The 25,733-nt window shown below is 41.7% G+C and overlaps 1 protein-coding gene across 2 annotated transcripts in view; it reads right to left on the bottom strand.

The window, feature by feature from the left end:
• BCKDHB (branched chain keto acid dehydrogenase E1 subunit beta) overlaps positions 1-25,733 on the bottom strand; it is a 2,914,018-nt gene that overhangs the window by 1,607,937 nt on the left and 1,280,348 nt on the right. For both annotated transcript variants that reach the window (XM_044074074.1, XM_044074065.1), the window contains exon 7: positions 938-1,035. In XM_044074074.1, the coding sequence (XP_043930009.1) occupies positions 938-1,035 (98 nt within the window). The remainder of the gene's footprint in view (positions 1-937; positions 1,036-25,733) is intronic.

The following is a 25,733-nucleotide window of genomic DNA, read 5'->3' as shown; positions in this document are numbered from 1 at the left end:
TGGAACCCAGATCCAGCTGATACTCAGGGAAATATGACAACGCTACACTACAGTTACATTCTATAGCATAACTCAAACTTTTATAAGTACTTTTACTGTATGAAAATTAGTATATGAACCAACACACTAAATGGAGTAATGTAAAGGCTTGTATAAACTTACAGTATGATAAAGGGAAAGGTCAAAATTGTTAAGCAAACTTGTGAAGATTCAAGAGTTTGGACAGACATGGCGACATTACTGTATAAGTTGAAATAATGAAAAATGATTTATTTCTTTATTTTGAGTGACACAAGATCTGTTATAGTTGACCTGTGTATATATGCCATTTTGAACTGAACCTTTTGTTATGAGATTTATGCTATTTGTTAAAAAAGGAATTTTACTCTGTTGTGTTATGCAGAATAAATTTTACTGTTTGAAAAAAAATACTCAGACTAAATGGCATAAGAAAATATGAAGAATCCCATTAAGAGGTAACTGCTTTTTACTGCAGGATAAAAAGCACATAAAAGCACAGCCAGTCAGGTGTGAATACACAGCCAAAAAGTGCATGTCAGCATCAGTTTTTTATGTGCACAAAAACTTAATACACTTTACTTAACCCCAACACACCTATCCCTGTTTACTATGGCTTAACCGCCAACACACCTAATACTGTTTACTATGGCTTTAAATAATTATTTTTCTATTTGTTTTTCATTAACACACTTACAAAAGTACACAAACTAGTGTTTCTCATGCAAGAGTAATGTCAACGTAAGTACACAATTGAACAAACTTACATTCCCCACTCAACAAGTGCAACATCAGCTTTAATTACAAAAGTGCACAAACCTGCATTCCCCAATGCAACAAGTGTAACATCAATTTAAGTACACAAATGTACATTCTTGTGTTTTTCACACAACAGTCATATCAACTTATGTACACATACCTGTGTTCCCCAAGCAACAAGTGTAACATCACTTCCTTCCTGCAGCACCTCAGCTTGAGACAGGGGAATTATGAATGGCTCTATGGGAACTTGTTCCACTGAATAACGAAAAAAACAAAAAACACAGTACAGAAATTAGACTATTCATTATAATACAGCACAACTATGTTAGCACACTCAACACAACAGTAGATGTTAAATTAAAACAACCAATAACTCTTGTAGTATGACTCAGTATAGATGAGAATTAGCTACAGGCAGAGATCCTTTCTTCCAGCTAGACTTCTAAAGCTATTAGATATCCTCAGATGGTAGATGGCCTCCTTCCATACCAACACTGTCAGGAAGGTGCTAGGCTGTAAAGCGGAGAACAGCCCATGCAATCTTCTGTTCTTTTTTCCCCTTTGGAGAAAGATGTCAAGAAAAAGAGCCCCTACAAGTCCAGGGAAATGCAAACTAAATAACGGAATGTCAGGCTCTTCCACAGTGAGGCCTGCCAAGCTATCCCTGGTGCCCAAAAAGGAAATCCCTCCAGAGTAAGAACACCTCTGTCTTCTTTCTAAAAGAGTTGTGTGACATGTGTAAACAGCTGAACCAGGGGTGGGAAGGACGACATACTGCAGCAGCAATCCTGTTATTTGAATTCCCTACAGTTATGGCTAAGTATGCTTATACAACTGTACTACACTCAACATAAGTATCACTGGTGCAGTGCAGTTCTACATACAAAGGAAGAGCACTACAAGACTTCCCTGTCTAACGGGTAGCCTGACCTTCATCTACAGCAGAGTTGCAGTGTATCTATAACAGAACAACAGTGGCAAAACCTGCTCATCTTCTGATTGGTCTGTCTAGTTTGTAAGCTGTGAATGGTGCTCAAATTTATATTCTCACAGATGCTCTCAGCTGATGCACTTTTAAAGAAGCCAGTTACAGTTGTAGCCGCGGTGCTTCACCATGATGATCACAGCAAATGATGATACATTTTGCCAACCAGACAGCCATCTACATAGTTTGTCTGAGCATCTGTCTAGTTTTCCTGGCATAAATGAGTCCTATGGAGGACTGATCGGTTTCCATGATGGTCTAAGATGGAAGATGCAGTTAGGAAATGCTTGAATGCAGAATGAAACAACAAAGAAGATCCATGTGGAAGCAAGTTGCAATGGCTAACAAATGGACAATAAACAGGTGTAAGATGTGTCCATCTTAAAAAGCGCCACTAAATATCTGACAATAAGAGATGAAGTGTCTGTTGTGTCTCTTTGTTTAGGAGTGTTCCAGACTGAAAGCCCTTTCCATCTAGCTCAGTAAAACTTTAAAATGTCCTGTTACTGAGCTTCCTCACCTTCTGGAGAATGTGGACCATCTCTATGGAGCAGTGATTCATGACAAAAGCTAAGATACCATCATACTTGTAGCTTACTTGAATCTCTTGAGCTGTGGTACAGATGGGATCCCCTTGATGAGATAGTAGAATGCAGCGGTGCCCTCTTGATGAGATACTAGAGTGCAGTGACGAGGAGGAAGCAGAGCCCCTTTCAAGCTCATCTAAAATAACTTGGAGAAAAGTGGTAATCTTGGTCATAAGGACCTGATAACACCCTAGGCTGTTCCCTACATGGGCTCAAACAAGAATTAGCAATGCCACTGGGTACTCTTTTCAATCATAGTCTAAGCACTGGCTTCATCTCAGCTGAATGGAAAAAGGCCACAATTATCCCCTTGCACAAAGGTAGTGCTTCCATTGACCCTAGGAACTATAAACCCAATTGCCTGACTAGCCTTATCTGCAAGGCCATGGACAGAATCATCATGGACCTTATCAACAGACACTGATAACCTCCAAGCACTTGACACTTCTCCATCTGGATTTGTCAAAGGGAGATCATGCCTGTTAAACCTGGTGGACTTCTTCGAAACAGTCACCAAGGCCCTTGATGGGGGAACATCTGTGCACACAGCCTGCCAAGGCTTTTAACACTATCCCCCACTCAGGCATAATTGACAAGCTCACCCAGCGGGGTATCAACCCGTATATTCTTAGATGGGTCGCTAACTGGATCAGGGGACTCCACCTCTGTTCCACAGGGATCAGTCCTGGAACCTCTACTGTTTATTACTCCAAAGTGCAAGCTAAAACTATAGGTCTGTGTCTGACAAAGTTTGTTGATGACTGCAAACTGTGAGCGGTCACAGAATCTCCAAACAATGTCAACATCCTTCAAGAGAGTCTTACACAAACAAATGACTGGTGCCAAAGTCATGGCCTTAAACTCAATGCAAAAAAATGTATCATCAATCCTTTCAGTAAGAGTAATGTTCCTGCTAACTATCACAGACATCCTACAGAAAAGTCTCACTGAGACCAGTGACTGGTGTCGAAACCATGGCCTTAAGCTTAATGCCAAAAAATGCGTCATCATCCCTTTTGGGAAAAACTCAGTTCCCACTAATTAATACATCGATGGAAACCCACTGAACACTGAAGGCGTTATGAGAAATCTGGAGACACAGGTTGACAGCAACCTCTCCTTCAATCACCACACTGCCACTGGGGTCAGAAAATCCTTCTATGTGGCACATCTCATTACCAAGGGTTTTGCATCCAGGAAGAAAGAGGTCATCATTTATCTCTACTCTTCCCTCATTAGACCAATCATAGAGTATAATGCCCCATTTGGCATGTAACTCACTAGACACCTGCAACAGCTGGAGAGCCCACAAAAGTACCTCGTGAAGAGGATCCTAGGCCTTAAATACGTCCTACACGGAGAGACTCAAAAAACTCCGGCTATTCTCTGTCTCATATAGTCTACTAAGAGGCAATCTCTGCTTGACTTACAAAGCCATGTCTGACCCAGCTCTGTCAGAAATGCTACATCTAAAGAAATTCCAATCCCTCCACACCACATGCTCCAGAGACCTCCCAGAGACCTCAACCTCATTATCACAATGAACAGAACATGCTGGAGGGACAGGTTCATAACCCAGAGACTGCCCATGCTCTGGAATAGACTTTCCATACATGTCAAGCAGAGCACTTCACTGGCCCTCTTCAAGAGAAATCTTGATGAGTGGACAGGAACTAGAAAGTTCACCCCGGGAATCACTCCAGTGGCTTTACTTGATAGGGGCACTGGGAACTAACATCGGGTGGAACAATGCAAGGGCACTTCTTTGCGCTAGGCTTGTAAAGGCTCCAGGGCCATTGGCCTAGTACACACCTATGAACATCAATAACACCACGCTAAGTGTGCACTCATTGGTGACAGACTGGGACACACAGGTTGACAGCAACCTTACCTTTGATTACCATATCTCTACAGTGCTAAGAAAACCATTCTGTATTGCTCATCTCATAAGTAAGATCACTGCCTCCAGGAAAAAAAGAAGTTATAACCTCCCTGTACTCTTCCCTCATCAGGTCAATAATTGAGTGCACTGCCCCTTTTGGTATGTGCCTTTCCAAGCACCTGCAGCAATTGGAGAGACCACAAAATTTCCTCACAAGAACAATTCAAGGTCTGCATCATCTGTCCTATGATGACCATCTGAAATCACTGTCACTTTATTCTGTTTCATACAAACTGCTCAGAGGTGATGTCTGCCTTGCATATAAGGCAATCTCTGACACTGCTTTATTGGCAATGTTGCATATCCGTAAGTCAAATGGCACACGGGCTACTCGCTCTAATGGCCTTAACCTGCTATGTGACATTATCAGAACCTGCTGGAGGGACAGATTTGTTTCCCAGAGGTTACCACATCTTTGGAACAGACTCCCTCTTCATGTCAACCACAGCATCTAATTGACCCTCTTCAAATGCAATCTGGACAATTGGATGGGTAACCATAAGTTCACCCCAGGGGTTCCACCTATGTCCCTCTTGGACAGGGGTGATAAGTGCTGATCATGGAAATAAGGGTAAAACTTGGCTAGGCTTGTAAGAGCCCTAGGGTCATTAGCTTAGTAACCTCCTATGATCCTATAAGGAGTTATTAGGATGATCTCATCCTCTTTCCTTTTTACTTTATTAGTACTACAGGATGAGTGTGATAGGTGAGAATGTGTACAGAAGAACCTGGTTCCAAGAAATTTAGAAGACATTCATTGGGCAAACTCCACTGAAGGAATACCTGCAGCAGACCCTGGTGATTGCCCTGAGAGATGAACAAGTTTTTATGGGACTTTCCACTTTTGTGTTATTATTCAAAAGCTTTTTGTTTCTACCTGCCACTGTTGAAGACTGGTGAAGGACATCCTCAAGTGGTATTCCAGGTAGTTCTGGGTGGAGAAACAGTATGTGGCTTGAAGATGCAGGCCATCTCCCCAGACAAATTCTTATGCTATTATGGCCAACCTGCAACAGCAAGATAAGGGGGGGGGGGTCCCTCATTCTCAGTAAATATGGTACTGTCTATCACGTTTACTATGACAGGGTGTAGAAGAAATTTGACAATCTGCGGAATATAAATCAAGGATATAATTTATTTCCCTTTTCAAGAGCTGGTCTCTGAATTTGCTGGCAAGCCACCTATGTATGCACCCCGTGCATAATCCACTGCATCTGTGGTTAAGGTATGAGTGGTATCCAGGACCACAAATGGTAGGCATGAGTTGACACTAGCCTGATTTGCCAGCCATGTGAATACCATCTTGACTGCTGGAATAAAGAGGAATCACTTGCTCAAGTGGACAACAATGCTATTCCCTTAAATTTATCATGTGCCACTGTTTTTTTCTCTTATGAAGTCTGCCTAAGGAAATCATCACACTAGAAGCAGACATGTACCCCACTGTACGAAAACTCCTGCTGTTAAATATCTCTTGTAGGCTGAGAGAAAACAATTACTGCAAAAGTGCTTTCTCCTGGGGCAAGGAATCCGGTCTCCTCTTTTGCATAACACTACACTACATAAAGGAACTTAGCACTGACTGGTGTCAGACAACTTTTTCAGGTCTTGGGGAGATTCTCAAGTTTGTCAGTAAACTGAATTTCTCCTCTGAGGAAATCTGAATCAAGCCATTGTTCAGATATGGACATATATGAACTTCTCTTATTATGAGGTGGGCAAACACTGGGACTAAGCATTTCATAAATACTTTGGATATAAGGGTGAGACCACACAGCAGAGATGGAAAACTGTAGAAGTGATGCAGAGATAATGTCTTGTGATCCCTATGAACAGCAAACATATTTTATAATTTAATAAGGATCTAGGTTTCTCTGTTGGACAGCCTAAGGGAAAGATTCATGTTCTCATCATCTGTATTGTACACTAATGGAGAGTGCATGGCATGAGTAAGCCAAGTCCTTCTCATCTTTGAGGTTTGTATCTGATGTTCTCTATACTTTTTAGCAGTCCAAAACATGCATAAGCTAGAAGGCACATATATTTGGGGGGACAGGAGTCATATTCTTAACCTCTTATCTAGTCTTTTGTGAACATTTTGTAAGAGAATCAAATAACCATGATCTGGGACAGCCATCTCCTGACTGAAAATCAATACTGGTTTATTAAAGTCAATGTTGCAGCATGAAAGGCCAAAATGAAGCAGCATCACCTATTTTGTGAGTACTTAACCAAAACTGAAGGAAAATTTACTGGAAATATAGGCTCCTCAGAAGCATTACCTAGCTGCCCTCAATTGGCACCTCCTCCCCAAAGACTCTTGAGGACTACAGTCCAATTCTAGCATAATTACAAAAATTACTGATACCTAGCTCCCCTGTAATGCTGGAATCCCAATGTTTGTCTCTGACAGGATCAAGAATGGTAATTACTTTAAAAAAGGAAGTGTGGAGATCGCAACTGGAGAAGCCTGCACCTCACAAAGACTAACCTTCTCAGGCCCAATTACAACAGGTGGAACCTCAACATCCACATATTCTCTTGTTCACTGAATATTTTACAATCATATTATGTGTGGGCTTCTCCATTTTACTAAATGGAGTGTTTCCTACAGATCTCGGACCACCGACGAAATCCACAAAGAAAACAAAAACTCTAACCTCAAAACAGCAGTAATAAAGAGCAGTAACAATGATCTATAGAAATTCTTTCCAAAATCGGAACTTTTCACTATCTTAAAGTGACTCAGAAGGAGTTGACAGACCGAAGACCGTGCAATTCTTGTAGCAAAAGAAAATGACACTAATGTGTGCTGTTCTCTACAGCTGAGTACCACACTGACATCTTTGACATGTAGAGCAGACCATCCTCACTCTGGGGATGGTCTCTTGCACAAATCTGATTGGAAGGAAGGGATAATTAATTATATTGCAGTAGCTGGTCTCTAATGAACATGAAGAACTTCCTCTGTCATTCACAAATTTAATGTAGCTGCAAATCTAACATATTCTTAAAACTAATCCAACAGCCTTTCCAGCTAAAGCACTGCAAATATATAATAAAATCAAAGTAAATAACTAAAATGTCATTTCAGATTATAGTGCAACACTTTTAGTGAGATGAAAGTTCAGAAATAACATTTCTAAAGAGAAATTTTCTTTTAAAAACACCTTTACAATAGTATCCCAGACACACTACAATAATTGAACTATCTCAAAAGCAGAGAGAGTTGGTGGTGATGCTATTGCAGTCCTTGCTGCATGTTAGAAAATGACTGTTAATGATTATATTTATTCTTTTATTCTACACTGCTGCTATTAGGTTCATAGGTAAGTATTAGAGTAACTGCCGTTGAGGGCCATTTTAAACCTAGGCATTTTCCCCATATTAACCTATCCCATTTGGTTAAGAGACTGGCCTTGGCCATCCCATACTCGATAATTATATATTAACATTAATGAGAATAACTCGGATCACACTTTATTCCATGTACAGGTCCCCTCAATTTATCTAAAGCGCTTAGGAGCTGCCTTTGTCTTTTAGTACAGGGGACAGTTCTGGTTCAATTTCACATGGTAAGGCTGTGGAGCACATAATGTACATAAAACTAAAACCTCACTATTTTCTGTAAAACGTGAACTTCACCAATGTGGGGAAAAAGATTAATTCTTTGTTTACTTAACGACTAAATCCAGCAGTTTAGAATCAGGGCAATTCTGTGTGATGTACATCTGGCCCGCTCTGACAAAATACAGATTAACATGGTTTTAACAGCAGGAACCAGATTAGTCAGCTTTTCCAGATGCATGCACATACCGTGCATGGCAGTTACTGGACTGTGTCTACATAATGGCTGGAATTCATAGACAGATGTATAATGTGCAGTGCAAAGTAGCACTGGTAGCAGTTACATGCAGGGTATGGATGATCCAAAGACACATTTTGCACAAATTTGCAATGCTTGAAATTGCATGATATGCAGCACATCAAAATGAGTGCATAAAGTCCTATAAATCAGAAAACACATGTAAATGTACAATAAGAAATATGCAATCTCTTATCCATTATCTTGATTGGGATTTACTATCCATTTTGTTTTTCCCCTTCTGTAACTGTGTGCTGTAGGGGGTCATACGGACTAGGGGGAAATGTACCACCCCATCTTGGTCTTCTTTTAGCTTTCAGTATTAAGACTATATGTAGCTCATGGGGGGATTGCTGCTGTTCCCTTTAGGAGCTTTATGGGATGAGGAAAGGGCAGGTGAAAAAGTGGCAGGAAGATATAGCTTTTTTTAAAAACTTTGTAATTTAACAGTCTGATTTTATTTCATTAAAAAAGAAGGTTACTGTTTTAACAGCTGCTAATTTGAAAACTTAAATGAATATGGGATAAATGAGTATAAGCACACATGCATACATCATTATATAGATTCTGATACTCTCGTCGGTGCAGGTAAGGAAAACCACGGAATTAGAAGACACTCAATTAAAACGCTAAGCAGTGGCAGGGTTTATTAGTGCAAAAGAACTGGTAGAGGAATTCTAATGTAACTGTCTGTCGCTCATCCAGTCAGTATAAAGTAGGTGAGTCTTTGTGGGTAGCAGCTTTATTATGTACAAACACATTAGGATTGAGGCCTAGTAACTTTAACTTAGATAAACTTTTAAACGTACTAGCTATTACACTCATACATGCTGACTCTCTGACTGCACTCTCAAAATGTCAGTGACGCTAGCATGTGCCGACCTTGGAATGCTTCTTAAAGATATGGCACACACAACACACACACACACTATTCTACATCCTCCCTCTTTGAGAAATAAGTCATGCAATACTGACATTAACTGATATGCAATCAATACAAATAATTCTTTGTCATGCAATTATACAGAACTAAATACATATAGACAATTGTCCACATTGCTGTGTATTTCACACTAGGTTTGGAAATATGACTAAATCGTGTGACATAGAAATTAGAATTAGGCCTAGCAACTGGGGTCATCTCTGCTGAATGTTCAACTTTAGGCATATCAGGAATGGAAACAGAAGTTAAGACATGTTCTGCAACAGGAACATTGTCTGGATTGCTCTGAGATTTCTCCTGTCCACCTGGTGAATCTGGGCATACTGGGGCAATGCGGCAACTGCCTCATGTACACAGACAATCCTCTTCTCCTACCACTCAACTCTACAACCTGCGAGATATGCACTTACATAGCCAGACTGAAAGCAAAGCTCTCTCCGGCCAAGATTGTGCTAGACAGTCAAAAGGAAAAGGATAACACCTGCATTACACCTCAAGCAACTCATAGCCCTTCAATACCCACACCATTAACACCCACACATAGCAACACTAAACCCACATATGTGAAGGCCCTTAACATTAACCTGCCAAAGCAACAAGGACCTCCGAAGCTGAAACCCAAACAAACACCAGTCACAACCAAAGTGACACACATCTCACAACACCACTGTGCCACCCAACAACAGCCCCTAAGGCAAGACAATGAACCCAACACTTTAGTCATAGGTGACTCTATAGTCAGGCACACTGATGTCCCACTCACCAGGCTGAACAAGGAGAAAATTACAGTCAGCTGCCTGTCGGGTGCCAGGATCCACCACATAACGCATGCACTCAAGTCACTCCGCAAGTACAAATACGACTCTGTCATTCTCCATGCTGAAGTGAATGGTGAATGACTTGAGACATACCTCCCTGGACTACATGAAAAGAGACATGGAAGAGCTCTTGAGTCATGTGACCCAGGTAGGTATGATCCTAGCCCTGAGTAGCATCCTGCCTTTGCCCAGAATGATACCACAGTATAAGGACAAAATGATTGACTTCAACAATTGGCTAAGTTTCTGGTGTCATTCAAAGGGGATCCAGCATTTGTCTGCCTGGGAAGACATGATCGACAAACCACGATGCTTTGCCAGAGATGGTCTGCACCTGTCACCCCTGGGATTCAGGTTACTGGCTAAAGCTCTGGCCACACCTATAGTGCCTTTTTTAGGCAAGGTTCAAAGGATAAAACCACCACCGTAACAGATACAAGTATGCAAAATCTGAAGGTAATGCTACTCAATGCTAGAAGTCTAAACCTCAAAATGCACTCTCTCGAGGCACTCCTACAAATGGAGAACACCGATATCTGTGCAGTAAATGAGACCTGGTTCAAGGCTCCAGACAGCACCCCTGCAATACCAGGCTATAATTCTTACCACACTTTTTTGCCACCAAACCAAGACCGGAACATTAAAGGTGGAGGAGTGTCCACAGTCACCAAGGATATTCACACCTCCAGGTTGGTTGCCCAACACAATGCGTCTGAAATTCTCCAGGTGCAACTAACACTAGGTAAGACTGCAATCCAAATTGTAGCTTGCTACAGATCCCCCACCATGCCCCAGGATTCTCACTATACCTTTCTAAACATACTGGAAAATATTAAGATACAGCCAAACACCCTAATAATGGGTGATTTCAACTACCCTGCCATTAACTGGGAAAACTACTCGGGTACCAACTCCTTTTCCCAACGGTTCTTGGAATTCATAAATTCCAATGCCTTGGATCAACTAATCCATTGTCCCACCAGGGGCTCCAATTTCCTAGACCTGGTCATTACCAACATGGGAGACAGATGCTCCACACCAGTGGTCACCCTCTCATTGGTCAGGTCTGGCCACATCCCACCCCCCAGTAAGGAAACCTCCTTAAAAAACTTCTCCAAAGCCAACTTCATGCTACTGAAGTAAGAAGTGACAAACTTCACAACACCCACGCAGACGGGATGTGGAAGTTTGATTGCAGAATCCTACACTAAGGCACTGTACGAGAACATCCACTCGTGCATGCATTGTGCCATCCCAAATAGAACCAAGATGCTCGTCTCCAAAAAAGGAAGCCAATCTGGTGGTCCCCTGCTATAAACAAACTATACAACAGAAGGAAGAAACTGTTGCAAAAAAGAGGAAAATCCCAGGATGCAAAAAACTCCCTCACCAGCCTCAGTAAGAAGCAGAGATCCCTCATAAAACCCTCAAAAGCTAGTTACGAAAATAAAATTGCCAAAGATTCCAAAGACAACCACAAGGCATTCTATAGTTATGTCAAGAATCTAAATGGCAATGCTCAGATCTGCTCTGAGCTACAACAGAATGGCATTACATATACTAATCCCAAGGATATTGCCAATATCCTGGCAGATCTATTTAGAACCAACTTCGCCCCCCTCTCACCCCCTAAAGGACCCATCTCAATACCAAAAGACTGCCAAATTCTGGTAATCACGGCCACACAGGTAGAAATCACACTCTCCAAAGCTAAGAATACAGCATCCATGGGACCAGATGACATCCCAGGCTGTGTACTACATGAACTACAAAATGAACTGGCACCTCACCTAAGTGCCATGTTTGATCATAGCCTCACCTCAGGCTTCGTGCCCACTGAGTGGCGCACAGCTACAGTTATCCCGCTCCACAAGGGAGGATCCGCCTTGGATCCCGGGAACTACAGTCCCATCAGTCTGACAAGTCTGATCTGTAAGGGCATGGAACGCATTATCATGGAACTTATAAACAAAGACATCGGCAACCTTCAAACACTGGACCCCACCCAGTTTGGGTTTGTGAAGGGCCGATCTTGTCTCCTGAATCTGACTGACTTCTTCGAATCAGTCTCCAGAGCTGTGGAAGAGGGTAAGGTGGTCCACACAGCCTATCTGGACCTCGCCAAGGCCTTCTACACCATCCCTCACTCTGGAATCATAGATAAACTTACTAAGCTGGGCATAAACCCCTACGTCACTCGATGGGTTGCCAACTGGCTTACTGACAGAACCCAGACTGTAAAAGTAGCCGACTCCAAATCCAGCTCCAGACAAGTGGAGTACCTCAGGGTTCAGTCCTGGGACCACTCTTGCTTGGCATCTATTTCTCTGAAGTACAGGCCAACACTAAGGGACTCTGGCTAACAAAGTTTGCAGATGACTGCAAACTGGGAGCCATTATTGAATCCCCAAATGATGTGGATATTCTACAAAAGGGCCTTACAGAAACAGATGCCTGGTGACAGAGCCATGGGCTCAAGCTTAATGCCAAGAAATGTATAGTTATCCCCTTTGGAAAAAAACATGTACCCATGAATTACCACATAGGTGGCAGGACACTAAACATCGAAAGTGTGATGAGAGACCTAGGGACACAGGTGGACAGTGGTCTCACTTTCGATAACCACATTGCCACAACAGTCAGGAAATCCTTCTGTGTGGCACACCTCATCACTAAGGGCTTTTCATCCAGAAAAAAGGAGGTCATTGTCCCACTGTACTCATCCCTCATTAGACCCATTATAGAGTATAATGCCCCGTTTGGTATGTACCTCACAAGACATCTGCAACAGCTGGAAAGGCCACAGAAATACCTCACTAAAAGAATCACAGGCCTAAAGCAGATGCCATATGCTGACCGTCTAAAAAAAACTCCAGCTATACTCGTGGCATATCGTCTACTCAGAGGCGATCTCTGCTTAACATGCAAGGCCATGTCAAACCCTGAGCTGTTGGACATACTCCACTTAAAGAAATCCAAATCCCTCAGAGCCACACGCTTCAGGGATCTAAACCTTGTCATCACAATAAACAAAACATGCTGGAGGGATAGGTTCCTGACCCAGAGACTCCCCATACTCTGGAATAGACTGTCCATACATGTCAAGCAGAGCGCCTCATTGGCCCTCTTCAAAAGGAACCTTGATGATTGGATGGGAGATAGGAAATTCACCCCGGGGATCATGTCAGTCGCCCTGCTAGACAGGGGTCCAGAGAAGTAAATATTGTGGGAAGAAATATCCAGGGAATTGTTATGGCTAGGTTTGCATAGGCCCTAGGGCCGATAACCTAGTACCAACCTATGAACCTATAAGATTTAGAGTTTGCATCACAGGAACAATGCTGCGATATCAATTCTGGTACACAAAGAAGATGTCTGCAATTTCTCCTGTACTCCACCCCCTCAGATTCTATGAAGTAGGATCTCGGCTCGATACCCATTATTTGACCAATCCATTCAAAACCTTTCACTGTTTACATCCTCACTGTCTCTCCTCCTTTCAATGGATGAAGAAATCTGTTCGATTTATCATAACTGGACTTCTGGAAAGAACGCTTTCTGAATAATGGGGCTTTAACTGTTCTGCTGTTCTTAGCCTTAGGCCTCAATAAACTGGAGCTAATAGGTGATGTTGTTCTGGTTTGCCTAAATAGAAGTCTGAGCAGGTGAGCAAAGTATATCATCACGGGTAAGTTTCTGAAATTAAGTAAATTCAAAAAGAGGTCAGTATTATTACGCTTTGACCTCTCAAGTAATTGTTTTGCACTCTGTATTGCATGTTCAGCTAGTCCATCTGACTGGATATTCTGGACTACTAATAATATGTACAAAGTCCCATTCTTTTGTAAATTTCTAAAACAACTGACTGGTAAATTGGGTACCATTGTCAAAAATAACTTTGTGGGATTACCATGGACTTAGAAATTACATTTCAACTTGGTGATTACAGCAGTGGATGTTAGATTACATAGTAAATCAATCTCAAACCAGGTGGAATAAGAGTCTATTAACACTAAGTAATGCCGACTGTTCCACTCGAATATATCAGTGGCTACTACTGACCAAGGTAGTTCAGGAACTTGACTTAGCTGAAGTGGTTCCTTTTGCAAATGCGATTTAGTACTATTGCATACTGATGAAGACGAAAGTACTTTATTAATGTCTTTTACTGGAGAAGGACATAATACTAGTTTTCTCTCACCCTTCTTTTGGTAGATTAGGAACCTGGGTGACCATGATGCAAAATCTGGATATAGTCATGTTGCAAGGAAGCAGGAACAACAATTTTAGGACCTTTGAAAATAATGCCATCTTCAATCAACATCTCACCTCTGTAAGGAAAACAAGTTTGCACTTCAGGTGGTACACTAGACTGCTTTGACGACCATCCAACATTAATGTAGTGATTGAGCTTTTGCAAAATAGGATCAGTCTTTGTATGATCTCTCAGCTCATTAAGTCTCATAGTAGAAAAATAAAGCACTTCCATGACATCAAAGTCAAAATTCTCTGCATGAAGCAGTTCCATTTTACTTCTGGGCAATCTGGATAAGATATCAGCCAGATAAAGAAGTTTGTCTTTTGTATAGACCATTTTGAAGTTGTACGCAATTTCAGCATCATTCTTTGTAATCTCGCTGGAGCTGAATGCATAGGCTTCTTTAGAATAGTAGTTAGAAGTTGGTGATCAGTTTCAATCTGCAGAGCTCAACCATAGATCTAATAATGAAATTCTGAACATGCAAATACTATTGCCAAAAGTTCTTTCTCAATTTGAACATATTGCATTTCAGTTTGGGTAAGGATTCTAGATGCATAGGCTACTTGGTCTGCTCAGGTTAGTAATGTAAGCTGCAAACGTTCCCCTGGTTTTTGAACTTGTGTATAAGAAATGCCTCTCTAATGTAATATTTGTCTGGGGGATACACATTTCACTGAACTTGCCCTTCAAACACTCGGGGGGGGGGTCCCTTGATTCAGCCTGTACAACAATATGATGGTTTTCACCTTCTCCATCACATACTGCTGGTGCATAAACAAATGAACACTCCCTTTCAATGGCTTCTGACCCAGCAAGATTTAGCAAAATGAATGCCCTGGTGCATGCTTCTTTGTCAGAATAAGCTGCGTGTATAAAAATATGGTATTCTTGCTGAAATATTCTCCAATTCTCTGCAATATTCATCACACACCAGTGGTGATGGTTTTCAAAATCTGTCTGCCATATTAGCACATACCAGTGAAAGCTTTTGCAGGTATGCACGAACACACATACATACACATACGCCAGAAATTTATGCCAGTACTTGTAACTATGCCTAATAGCACAACAAGCCTCTGAATAACTGAACTTTGTGAAATAAGTCTCTTGGGCACTGGAATAATCTTGAAATCACTGTACTGTAAAAGTCAATTATCATAATTTTAAGAAACATTTCAAAATAACTGCACTGTGAAAATAAACTGGGCAAAAGAAGCTCAGAGTAAGAAACATTTCAAAGTAACTGCACTTTGCAAATAAACAGTACACAGCACACTGAAACTTTCCCAGTGCAAGAAACACTCTATAATGGTGGCACTTTGCGAATAGACACACCCAGCACAAGAAACTTTTCGAAATGGCTGTATTTTGACTGTACTTCACGAAACAGTTGCACTTTGCAGACAAACTCTTCAGAATAAATGCACAGTAACGAGCATATATTGTAAGCACTTTTACACACTTTGACATACTCTGAATAACTCTAGTTATGCCCTGACTACAATGCAAAATAGTAGTTATGCCAAAACACATGCAGTCACCTTGCTTTATGCTTAATGTGCCCTTTTTGCCCTTATTATATTAGTTTTGCTCATTTAATATTTTTCCATGACCGTTATACTTTTATTGTGCTCATTTTACTCTAAACATGCCCACTGTGTTTTAAACATGCTTGTTTTGCAATTCCAAGGTAATTCTGAACCCCTTATGTGCTTTTCTGATAATTGTTTTATCAATCATCTTAATTTTAAACATTTTGTTTAATTAATATTCTTTTTGTGCCTTGCGCGTGTTTAATAATGTGGTTTGTGCCCTTGTAATGCTTCATTTTACCTTTTTTATAGATTCATAGGTTCATAGATTAGTACTAGACTAACTGCCCTTGCAAGCCATTTTAAGCCTAGCCAATTATCCCCTGTGAGACTCAAACCCTGCACCTTGTGTTTGTAAGGCAAAACAACACCAACCACCATTAGGCCACCCTCCCAACCCTAAAAAACTCCATTCCCATTCATGTCAATTGTAGCTTATAAAATAGTTTGTGCAAGTTTTCATTACCTTTAGTTCGTTTGTCACCTTTGTCATGCTTGTTTCTCTTAGTTTACCATCACTGTTAACTCTGCACCTCATAGCTCTGAAAGGCAGTCTCTTGAATCCCAGTTCTGACACCATGCTGCTCATCTAGTCAGGACAAAGTAGACAAGTCTTTGTGGCTTCTGTTCAAGCAGCTTTATTACGTACAAACACATCAGGATTGAAGCTTAGTAACTTTAACTTAGAACAAACTAGCTATTACACTCATACATGCTCATTCTCTGGCTGCACTCTCAAAATGGTTAGCACATGCTAGCTATTTATATGAACGAGCTGACCTTGAAATGCTTCTTAAAGATACAGCACACACACATTATTCTACACTGTCTACCAAGTTGGATTACACAATTTGGCATGGACAGAACGGAGAGTAGTGTTTCTTAGTTTTTTTTCTTTTACATTTTTAACTAGTTAATGCTGAGTTTTGCACTGATCCGACTGAAAAGAATGGATTAATGAAATGTAATATGTACAGGATATTAACAAGTGAAACTACTATATAGGACATGACAAGAAGACCTGTAAAAAATACTTACTAAAGTGGTACAAAGTGCATAGGATGCAGCAGCAGATAACAGAAGTCCTTATACAAACTGAAACACAGCATAGTAACCGGAAACTGGAAAAATTAAATGAAGCTAGGACACTTATGAACAAGAAAGAGAAGGCAGTTGTGATGAGGGAAAATAAAAATGTAGACTTTGCTATAATGGGTGAAGGAGAGCATAATAAATTACAGATATAAAATACTATGTGCCTTACTCCAGAGGTCAGTCAAAAGAAAGATAGACTAACTGAATCTGAGGGACAGGAAGACCTGTCAACAAATGTGACTGAATGGGAAGACAAAAATGCTTCGAATAGGACTAAAAGTAATAGAAACAAAAAATAAAAGGGCACTAGAAATTGAGTGGATATAAATAAAAACCTCCTAGAGGTCATAGTAAACAATTCCAACACTGAAAGTAAGACCCAAGATGTAAATGAGGAAAACAGTGGCATAAATAGTATAAGATGTTGTTGTGTCTTTCGGCTCTTCCCGGTTAGGGGTCGCCACAGCGGAACTCCTGTCCGCTAATGATTGTCAGTAGATTTTTACGTGCCGAGTTGCCAGCCCTGACGCACAACCTTCAACGAAGGTACACCCATTTATGTATGTCTCCACACAGAAGACGCTCTAGCTGAGAATTGAACAGGACAATGTCTTACTGTGAGGCGACAACGCTACCGCAGCACCACCATCACAGTCCCATAGCACCACCCGGCATAAATAGTACAAGTAGAGGAAACAAATAACCACACAACAGGCAAATGAGTAATACATCTGTATTTAAGAATGGGCAAGTTTTGATTATAGGTGTTTCCATGTTGAGACGCATTAAAAATGTACTTACCCACTGTCGACCAACCACAAGTTACAGTAACTTGTCTAAGAATGTATGTAATGAAGGGCATTAAGAGAGGTATTATAAAATTATTAGGTAATAAGCATACTTAACTCTAATATGCTCTTTGGGGGACATAGTGCTATGGGGAAAAACTGCAATGCAGAACATACGGGATGAAGTTAAGGAAATTACTGAAGCATGTAAAAGAAAAGGGGTTAGGGTAACTTTTATGGCTACTGCATGTATCCCTTAATTTATTGGATTGTGTAAAGTGTCTAACACTTTAAATGGCAACATTAGAAGTCTGATACTAGATGCAGGAGTTATGCATATTCACTGCTGAGAATGCACAATGGAAAACATTTCTTATTTTTAAAAGAATGGAGAAATGTAGGAAACTACACAGACATGGTATAATGATCAAGCTATTCCACTGGTTTTAAATGGTTATGAAGACTATCATAATTACTGGGGTCAGCAGTAAAGGGAATCGGGTTTCAAACTGTGTTAGCAAACTTTACAATTCAGTCATGACACTTAATTGTCAACTTTCAGAAGTCATAACAGTTACAACTGTTGGTAAATGATGCAACTTGCAGATTACATGCTTTTATAGGAGTCCATCCCTAAACTGTAGTGAACAAAAGCTGTGTGTTTCTGAACTTAGAAAGTGTGAAAAGCTCAAGAGCATAGTGCTAGCTGGTGATGTGAATGCACAAGAAATATGTTTGTAATCCTTTTTGTACAGAAGTATAACAAACTGCACTACTAACACGTGTCTGCTTTGTCTTTTGTACAATGCATGCAGTCTTCAATTCAAAGGGATAGCATTGCAAATGTGGTACTAATACATTAAGGCTGATAACTCATTGAAAATTTTGATGAGTTAAATGCCTACGCTTTATGGTCCATTAAAAATTATTTTAACTATCCTACTACACTATCTGTTCAGTAGACATTGGAATCTAGCCATGTACATAAGCAATGGAAAATTGCTCATGCTATATCAATACACAAGGAAGGAAGAAGGGATTGCAATTATTTTAGACCTATTAGTCTTACCAACATTACAGGCAAGGCATAGGAGTGTGTGTGTGATGCTAAGATGCTTGGAACAATGTGGGTTATTGGAATGTGATGATGTCTTCCAACATGGCTTCACAAAGGAAAGGTCTTGTACCATGGACTTAATGTATTTTTACTCTGAAGTGGCATAAGCTGTGCATGTAGATATTCCTGTTGATGTAATATTTACAGATCTGGCCAAAGTATTTGACTCAGTCTCTCATAACTCAATTACCCCAGCCTCCCAGAAATAAGGACTGAATTCCATACTAGTTTGATGGAATGTAATCTCGCTAAGTGGCTTTAAGTCTAGGGTGAAACTTGAAATTAACTCTGAGGTGCATCCTGTAAAGAAAGGTGTCTTGTAGGGATCACTGCTGGGATCCTCCATACTTTACCCTTCATGACCTTCTCAGTTAATTAAGTTTGTGAAAAAAGGTAGGTCAGTATGGCAAACTGGTTAGGGTTTTCACCTCAAAGAATCAAGGTACAAGGTATGATACTGACCCGGGGTTATTCACTAGGCTTAAACTGGCCCTTCAGGGCAGTTAGCCTAAAATTCACCTATGACAATATTAAAATAGTTGGATTATTGGCAAATAGTGTAAATCAGTTTTTAATACAAAACTATGTATACAAACTTTACACCTCAGCAAGTTTAAATATGGGTATTTTTATTTGTAAGTAGTACAGTGCCATGTATTTTGGTAAAAAAAATTTTGGGAAGCCGTATGGCCTACAGGACAGCACTACTACCAAATGCACATAATAATGAGAACTTATGGGGTACTGGTGGATAATTAACTCTGAATTTAAAGGACAGAAGTAAAACTGTTAAGAAATGCTTTGGAGCTATTAGAGTGACTGCATGTTTCATTACATGTTTCATTACATCAAGAAGTGGTTACGTACTGCTTCCCATACACAATAGCATTATAAGACCAATTATAGATAATGCAGTGGACTATTTGTTTACTGGGAATGATGAAAAGTGCCTTGAGAAGGTACAGCGAAAGTACACAAACTTGGCCTAAGATATGAAGAGTATTTTTGCAGGCATAATTTGCATTGCGTACACTATGGATTATTGAAAGGTTTAATTTGGGTATACAAATGTCTGTGGGATCCATTTATGGAGAATGATTTCAGCATTTCCTTGATACCCATGGTAGAACTACCAGGAATAATATGGTGTTGGTTAAAGTGTACACAAATAGAAAATCTAAGAATAAGAAACTTGTTAAAGTTAGGGATGGAAAATGATAGCATAGTTTTTCAGACAGGCAAGTAAAGAGTTTTAAAACAATTAAGAGTAGTATGGATGGCTAGTATGTCAAAAATAAGTTACGTACACACCATAATATTCTGAGTTGTTTCCTGTCATTTGCTCTTCAACTTGTAGGTTTTGGATCCGACTCGGCTACATGCTAAAGTTCCAGAATCTGAGATCTGAGCTCCTCCCCTACCAATAATGCTCCTCTCCTGCAAATTCCCCCAGATCGAGTTTGCTGCACCACTATACATGATATAATCAAACAGGCAAAAAGAAAACATCCAAAGATAATAGGGCAAGTCAGAAAAGAATACTTGAGGAGCTCAAATAGTAATGAAGTACTTGTCCAAATAATTCCGTTAGGTCCTTCAACAGGTAGGGGGGCTGGAGGGAGGGAAGGCTAAAGAGCAAATGACAGGCAACATCTCAGATGGAACATTATGGTGAGTACATAACTTCTTTACCTGTTGTTGTTGCCTTCATTTGCTCTTCAACCTGTGGGACAGAGTCCCCAGCTGTAGAAGAACTTGAGAGGCCCTCATGGAGGGATATTCCAGAGTACAGCAGAACCAAAGGAGGCTCTGTTCCTGGAAATAATGTCTAGTTTGCAATGCAATATAAAGGTATGGTGGTTCGACCAGGTAGTGGCTGCACAAATTTCATCAATGGGAAGTTTCAACCAAAATGCTGGAGGAGGTGGAAAAAGACCTAGTAGAATGAGCATTAATAGACATGTTAAGGGGATGCCCCTTGTGGAGTAAACAAGCGTAATGCAACTAGTAATTCAATGAGCCGGGGTCACCTTGGAAACTGGTTTACCCAACTTGGTCTTAGAAAACGAAATAAAAAGCTGACCATATTTCCTAACATTTTTGGTTCTATCTAAATGAAATGAAGGTGTCTGAGTGCATCCAATGTATGAAGTTGATACTCTCCTCTGTTTTGAAAGTAAGGAAAGAAGATTGGCAAGGTTGATAACTTAGTTTATGTTAGCCTCTGAAGTGACCTTAGGCAGAAAGGAAGGGTTAGTATGCAAAAGTAACTCTGTCCTTGTGAAAAATCAAACATGGAGGCTTGCAATACAAAGCATGTATTTCAGACACTCTTTTGGATGAAGCAATGGCCACAAACAAAATGGATTTCCAAGTCAGAAACTTTAAATCTACCTTAGCTGAAGGATCCAAAGAGGGTAAGATTAAGGCTTGCAAAACCAAGGTGAGATCCCAGGGAGCAACATGTTCTTTGAGAGGAGGACAAAGGAGAAAGGCACCTTCTTAAAAAGGCCTTGCACAATTTAGATGAGGCTAGAAAAATAATTTTCCCCTATGTGAAAACTGGAAATGGCCGGCAATTGTACTTTCACAGTAGAAAAACTAACTCCGTTATGAAAGACAGAAGTCAGAAAATCTAAAACAGCAGGAATCAGAGCTGCAAAAGGGTCCAAATTGTTTTGATGAGCCCAAATGGAGAATCTTTACCACTTACTATTGTATAGTTTTCCTCATGGATGGTTTGTATGCCACAATCAATTTTTTTTCTAATTGGGGAAGAAAGGCCAGGAGTTCTAGCCATCATTGGAAGTGGAGTAACCAATTGGTTAATTTCAGCTTCTGGAGATCCGGATGGGAGTGCCCCAGGGATGGAACAACAGATCTGGAGAGAGGGATCCAGATTCCACGGTGGACAGACCAGATGAGACCAAAGGAAGGGGAACCAAACTTGTCGGGGCAAAAAGGGAGCAATGAAGATCACTTGGCATTTCAACCTCTGAGCTTTTTACAGAAATTTGGGAAAGAGGAGTATAGCCATAAAGTAGACCGGGGGGCCAAGAATGGACTAGAGCGTCTCTTGGTGAATGTCCCATTGAAGGGATCAGGGCAAAAAACTCGCTGCACTTGGTGTTGAAGGGAGATGCAAAAAAATTGCAGCAAGGTTAACCACATCTCTGTAAGATCATATTTGCCACTGAAGGATTCAGCGACCAGTCGTGAGGTATCAGAATGGTCCTGCTGAGCCTGTCCACCAGGATGTTTGACCTTCCCCAGAATGTGCTTTGCATTGAGAAAGTGGTTGGAAGAGATCAACCACTGCCACAGCCATATGGCTTCTTGACACAAGGGGTAAGACCTGGTTACTCCCTGTTTGCTGCTGTACCAGATCTGACATGTTGTCCACCTGAACTGCAACAGTTCCCGTGGGGAAAGAGGAATGAAGGGCCTGCACTGCTCTCATCTCCAGAATGTTTATTTGCAAGTTGGTCTCTAGGGGGGACCACCTGCCTTGGACTGTTTGTCCCAAATAATGTCCCCACCACCAGAAGTGGAACACATCTGTAGTCACAGTGAACTGGGAGGGGGGAGGGCAAACAGGCAGCCCCTTCAAAAGGTTTCAAATTGGATCCACCACAGAAGAGATTGTTTGCATACTTGGGAAACCCTGATTGGGTAAATTCAATGGGTAGTACACAGGAGGGACCACTGGACTGCTAAGGTCCATTGAAGTACTTTCATGTGAAGGAGTGCTAATGGAAACAGGGTAATTGTGGCTGCCATGGACCCCAAGGCCCTGAGAACAAGACTTGCTGGAGAAGAAGGAATGTCCATGACTTGTTTGACATGAGACCTCAAGGTGGAAATTCTGTCCGGAGGAAGAAGGGCTAAAGAACAAATGGTGCCCAGGTGGGCTCTGATGAAGTCAATGTTTTGAAATGGTTGAAGATGACACTTTTTCAGATTGATGGAGATGCCCAAGGTCGAGGCTAGGTGGAACAGGAATTCTCTGGCTTCTAGGTGGAACAGGAATTCTCTGGCTTCTAGGAGTCGATGCCTGATGGGAGAATTTAGAAGCCAATCGTCGGGATATGGAAACACCTGGAATCCTTACAGTCTCAGGTGAGCTGCCAATACTGCTATGTATTTGGTGAACACCTTGGGGGCTCTGGTGAAACCAAAGATTAGTACTCTGAACTGATAATGATTGGCTCCTAGCTGGAAGCAGAGAAACCTTCTGGAGCACCTTTTCATCTTCATGTGATAATATCCCTCCTGAAGGCTTATAGAGCACATACAGTTGTCCTTCTGCAGGAAGAGCAGAATGAAGTGAATCGTGACCATTCAGAAGTTTGAATTGGCAACCGATTTGTTGAGTGTTTTAAGGTCCAGAATGGGCCTGAGGTCCCCCATCTATTTGGGCACTAAAATGAATCTGGAGTAAATGTCTGATCCAAACTGGTCTGGGGGGGACACTTAAGATGACTCTTTTTGAGAGCAGCTTTGAAATTTCTAAGGCTGCAGCCTCCTGCTGATTGGGTGGAACACCAGGGAGGGTTTTTCTTGGAGAGGATTTCTGGAAAAAGGGTACTGAATAGCCTCTGGATATAATTTTTAACACCCAATGATGATTTGTGATGGCTTCCCAAGCTGTTGGGTGTAAAAACAATAGTCCCCAGACTGCCTCTAAAGATGAGCAGTTGGGCAGTTCTTCAAGATCCCTGATTGGCTCTGCCTGAGAAAGAATCTTGAGACCCTTGATTCATCGAAGCCCCTCTGCCATGAGGACAGCATCTGCCATTATACCCATTTCCCCCTCTACCTCTGGGAGGAAGATCTCCATGTGAAACGTGAAAAGGATATTGAGATTTTCGGAACCACAACTTCTTACCTCCATGCTGGTTTCTGGAAAAGGTCCGCTGTGGGGTAAAAGTGGATACCCATGACAGACAAGGTCTTTCCATCCTTTTCACTTTTTGAGAGTGTCTCTCTTACTACTGCACTGAAAAAAAGTCGATCTGTCGAAAGGGGCATTGGTGAAGGACACCTTGTAGGGTTCCGAGAAGTCACACAGTTGCATCCAGGCACGGCATCTGGTAGCAATGCCTAAATCAGCCACCCATGAGGTACTTCTGCAGCATGAGAACTTAACCTCATGGACATGTTAGAAATAGACTGAAGGGTGGCCATCCTAGAGGAAAAGGTCTTCTGTTCCTCAGCAGACATGGACTGTGGGACAGAACTAGAGAGTTGCTTAACTAAGTCCCTCTGTAATCTGGTTACATGTGCCAAATAATTTAGCGCTCGAAATGCAAAACTCACTGAAGCGTAAACCCACTTCCCAAACCTGTACAAAGCCCTAAACTCCCTATTAGGGGAATGGATGATGGAGCTCTGCTGGGCTAGCTCCTTTTTGGTGGCACCTGCTACCACCATGGCATTGATGGGAACACCTTGGTCCAATGGGGGAGGTCAGAAGGGGCACTAAGAATCTTATTCTGCTGCTTAGGGATTGGTTCCACTGTGTCTGGCTCAGTCAGTGCACTGCGTAACGCAAGGTTATTAAGGGGGTCCATGGGGGGAGGGGGACCCAAGAAGTGTATGGGCCTGATCCAAAAGCTTCCAAAAATACCAATTCCTCCGGGTTACAGATTTGTGAAGACCAACCACCCATTTGGCGTAGGATCCCCTACATGTCTCCACAAGACATCCTTAGGTGGTGATTTGGGGGACCGTTCCCCTTCATCGAGATCGGTGTCCTCTGTGAGGGATTCTAAAGGGGAATCCAAGTGTCTCCTTTTCTACTGGTGTTTCTGAGGGATCTCCTTGGTGGGAGGTATCGGAAGACTCTGGGTGTTCCAAAAGTGAAGTAGTCTGGAAGTCAGACATAAAGCCTCATGAAGGGGGAAAGCAGGTTCAGTTGAGGCTCTTCTGGGTGCAGAGAGAACCCTCTCCACCACCTCGAATGCTGAGGGAAATCAAGACACCGAGAGCACCCCCGCCAAAGCTGAAGTTGTTGAAGGGGAAACCCCATGAATCCTCATCACCCCCCGGATCGGAGTGAGGAGTCAGAGCCAAGCTAGCAAACGCCAAGGCCCCGAGGAGAAGAGACAGCTCTGAAAACTTTGTGGGTGAAGTCATCTCCTTGTAGCCGAAGCTATGGCTCCAAGACCTGCTCTGCTCTAAAACTGTTGAAGCTGGGTGAATGAGGGAGACTGTAAGAGTCGAGGTAACCTTACCTGTAGGCTCAGACATCTTGACTCCAGGAAAGCTCAGACCTGATAACTCCATAACCGGGGGGTCGGATCAGAGAAGGTGATACAAGAGTAAAGGAAGGAATACTGCTCGTGGATCCAGGGGGAGATGAAGTGGGCAAGATCCCCAGCTGGATTTGTGCCTTGAGACATTTAACCATCATGCTGTCAACCTCAGCTTCGGAAAATATGCGAGAGGACCTAGCGGAGGAAGCAATGGAGACAGTCCTGGAAACTGGTCGAGTTTGATGTAGGAGAGGGAACTTAGGTCTGGATGTCACCAGCTCTGGGTTGAAACTTTGGCTCCAATGCTGAGTGGAAGCCTGAATTACTATGGGAGCCGAAGTAGTCGGCTCCAACTTAGATGCCTTGGCAGGAGATTCCCCCGATTGATGAGGTCTACTGGGGGAACCTCTTGCAATCTTTGTGCTTTTTGGCAGGGGGTTGAGCCCTGAAGTGGATGGTGTGGCAGAAAAAGAACAAGCTGTACTTGGCAGGAGACCCTTCAGGATCTATTTCTTTCTTCTGTCAATTATGGCATGTTGGTTGAATCTGGCACATATCGTGCAAGCTGAGTTCAAGTGGGCAGGACTGAGGCACATCACACACTCAGAGTGGGAATCAGAGTGTAATGTTGTACCCACAAGCCACACATTTTTTAAAACCTCCAGGTTTGTGGTCAGTCATATCTTCAACAAAACAAAACAGC

Source organism: Protopterus annectens, chromosome 1.part1 (assembly GCF_019279795.1).
Source record: "Protopterus annectens isolate FY-2018-M chromosome 1.part1, PAN1.0, whole genome shotgun sequence".
Taxonomy (NCBI): Eukaryota; Metazoa; Chordata; order Ceratodontiformes; family Protopteridae; genus Protopterus; species Protopterus annectens.
The sequence above is the reverse complement of the archived record's forward strand: the minus strand, read 5'-3'. Positions and strand labels throughout refer to the sequence as shown.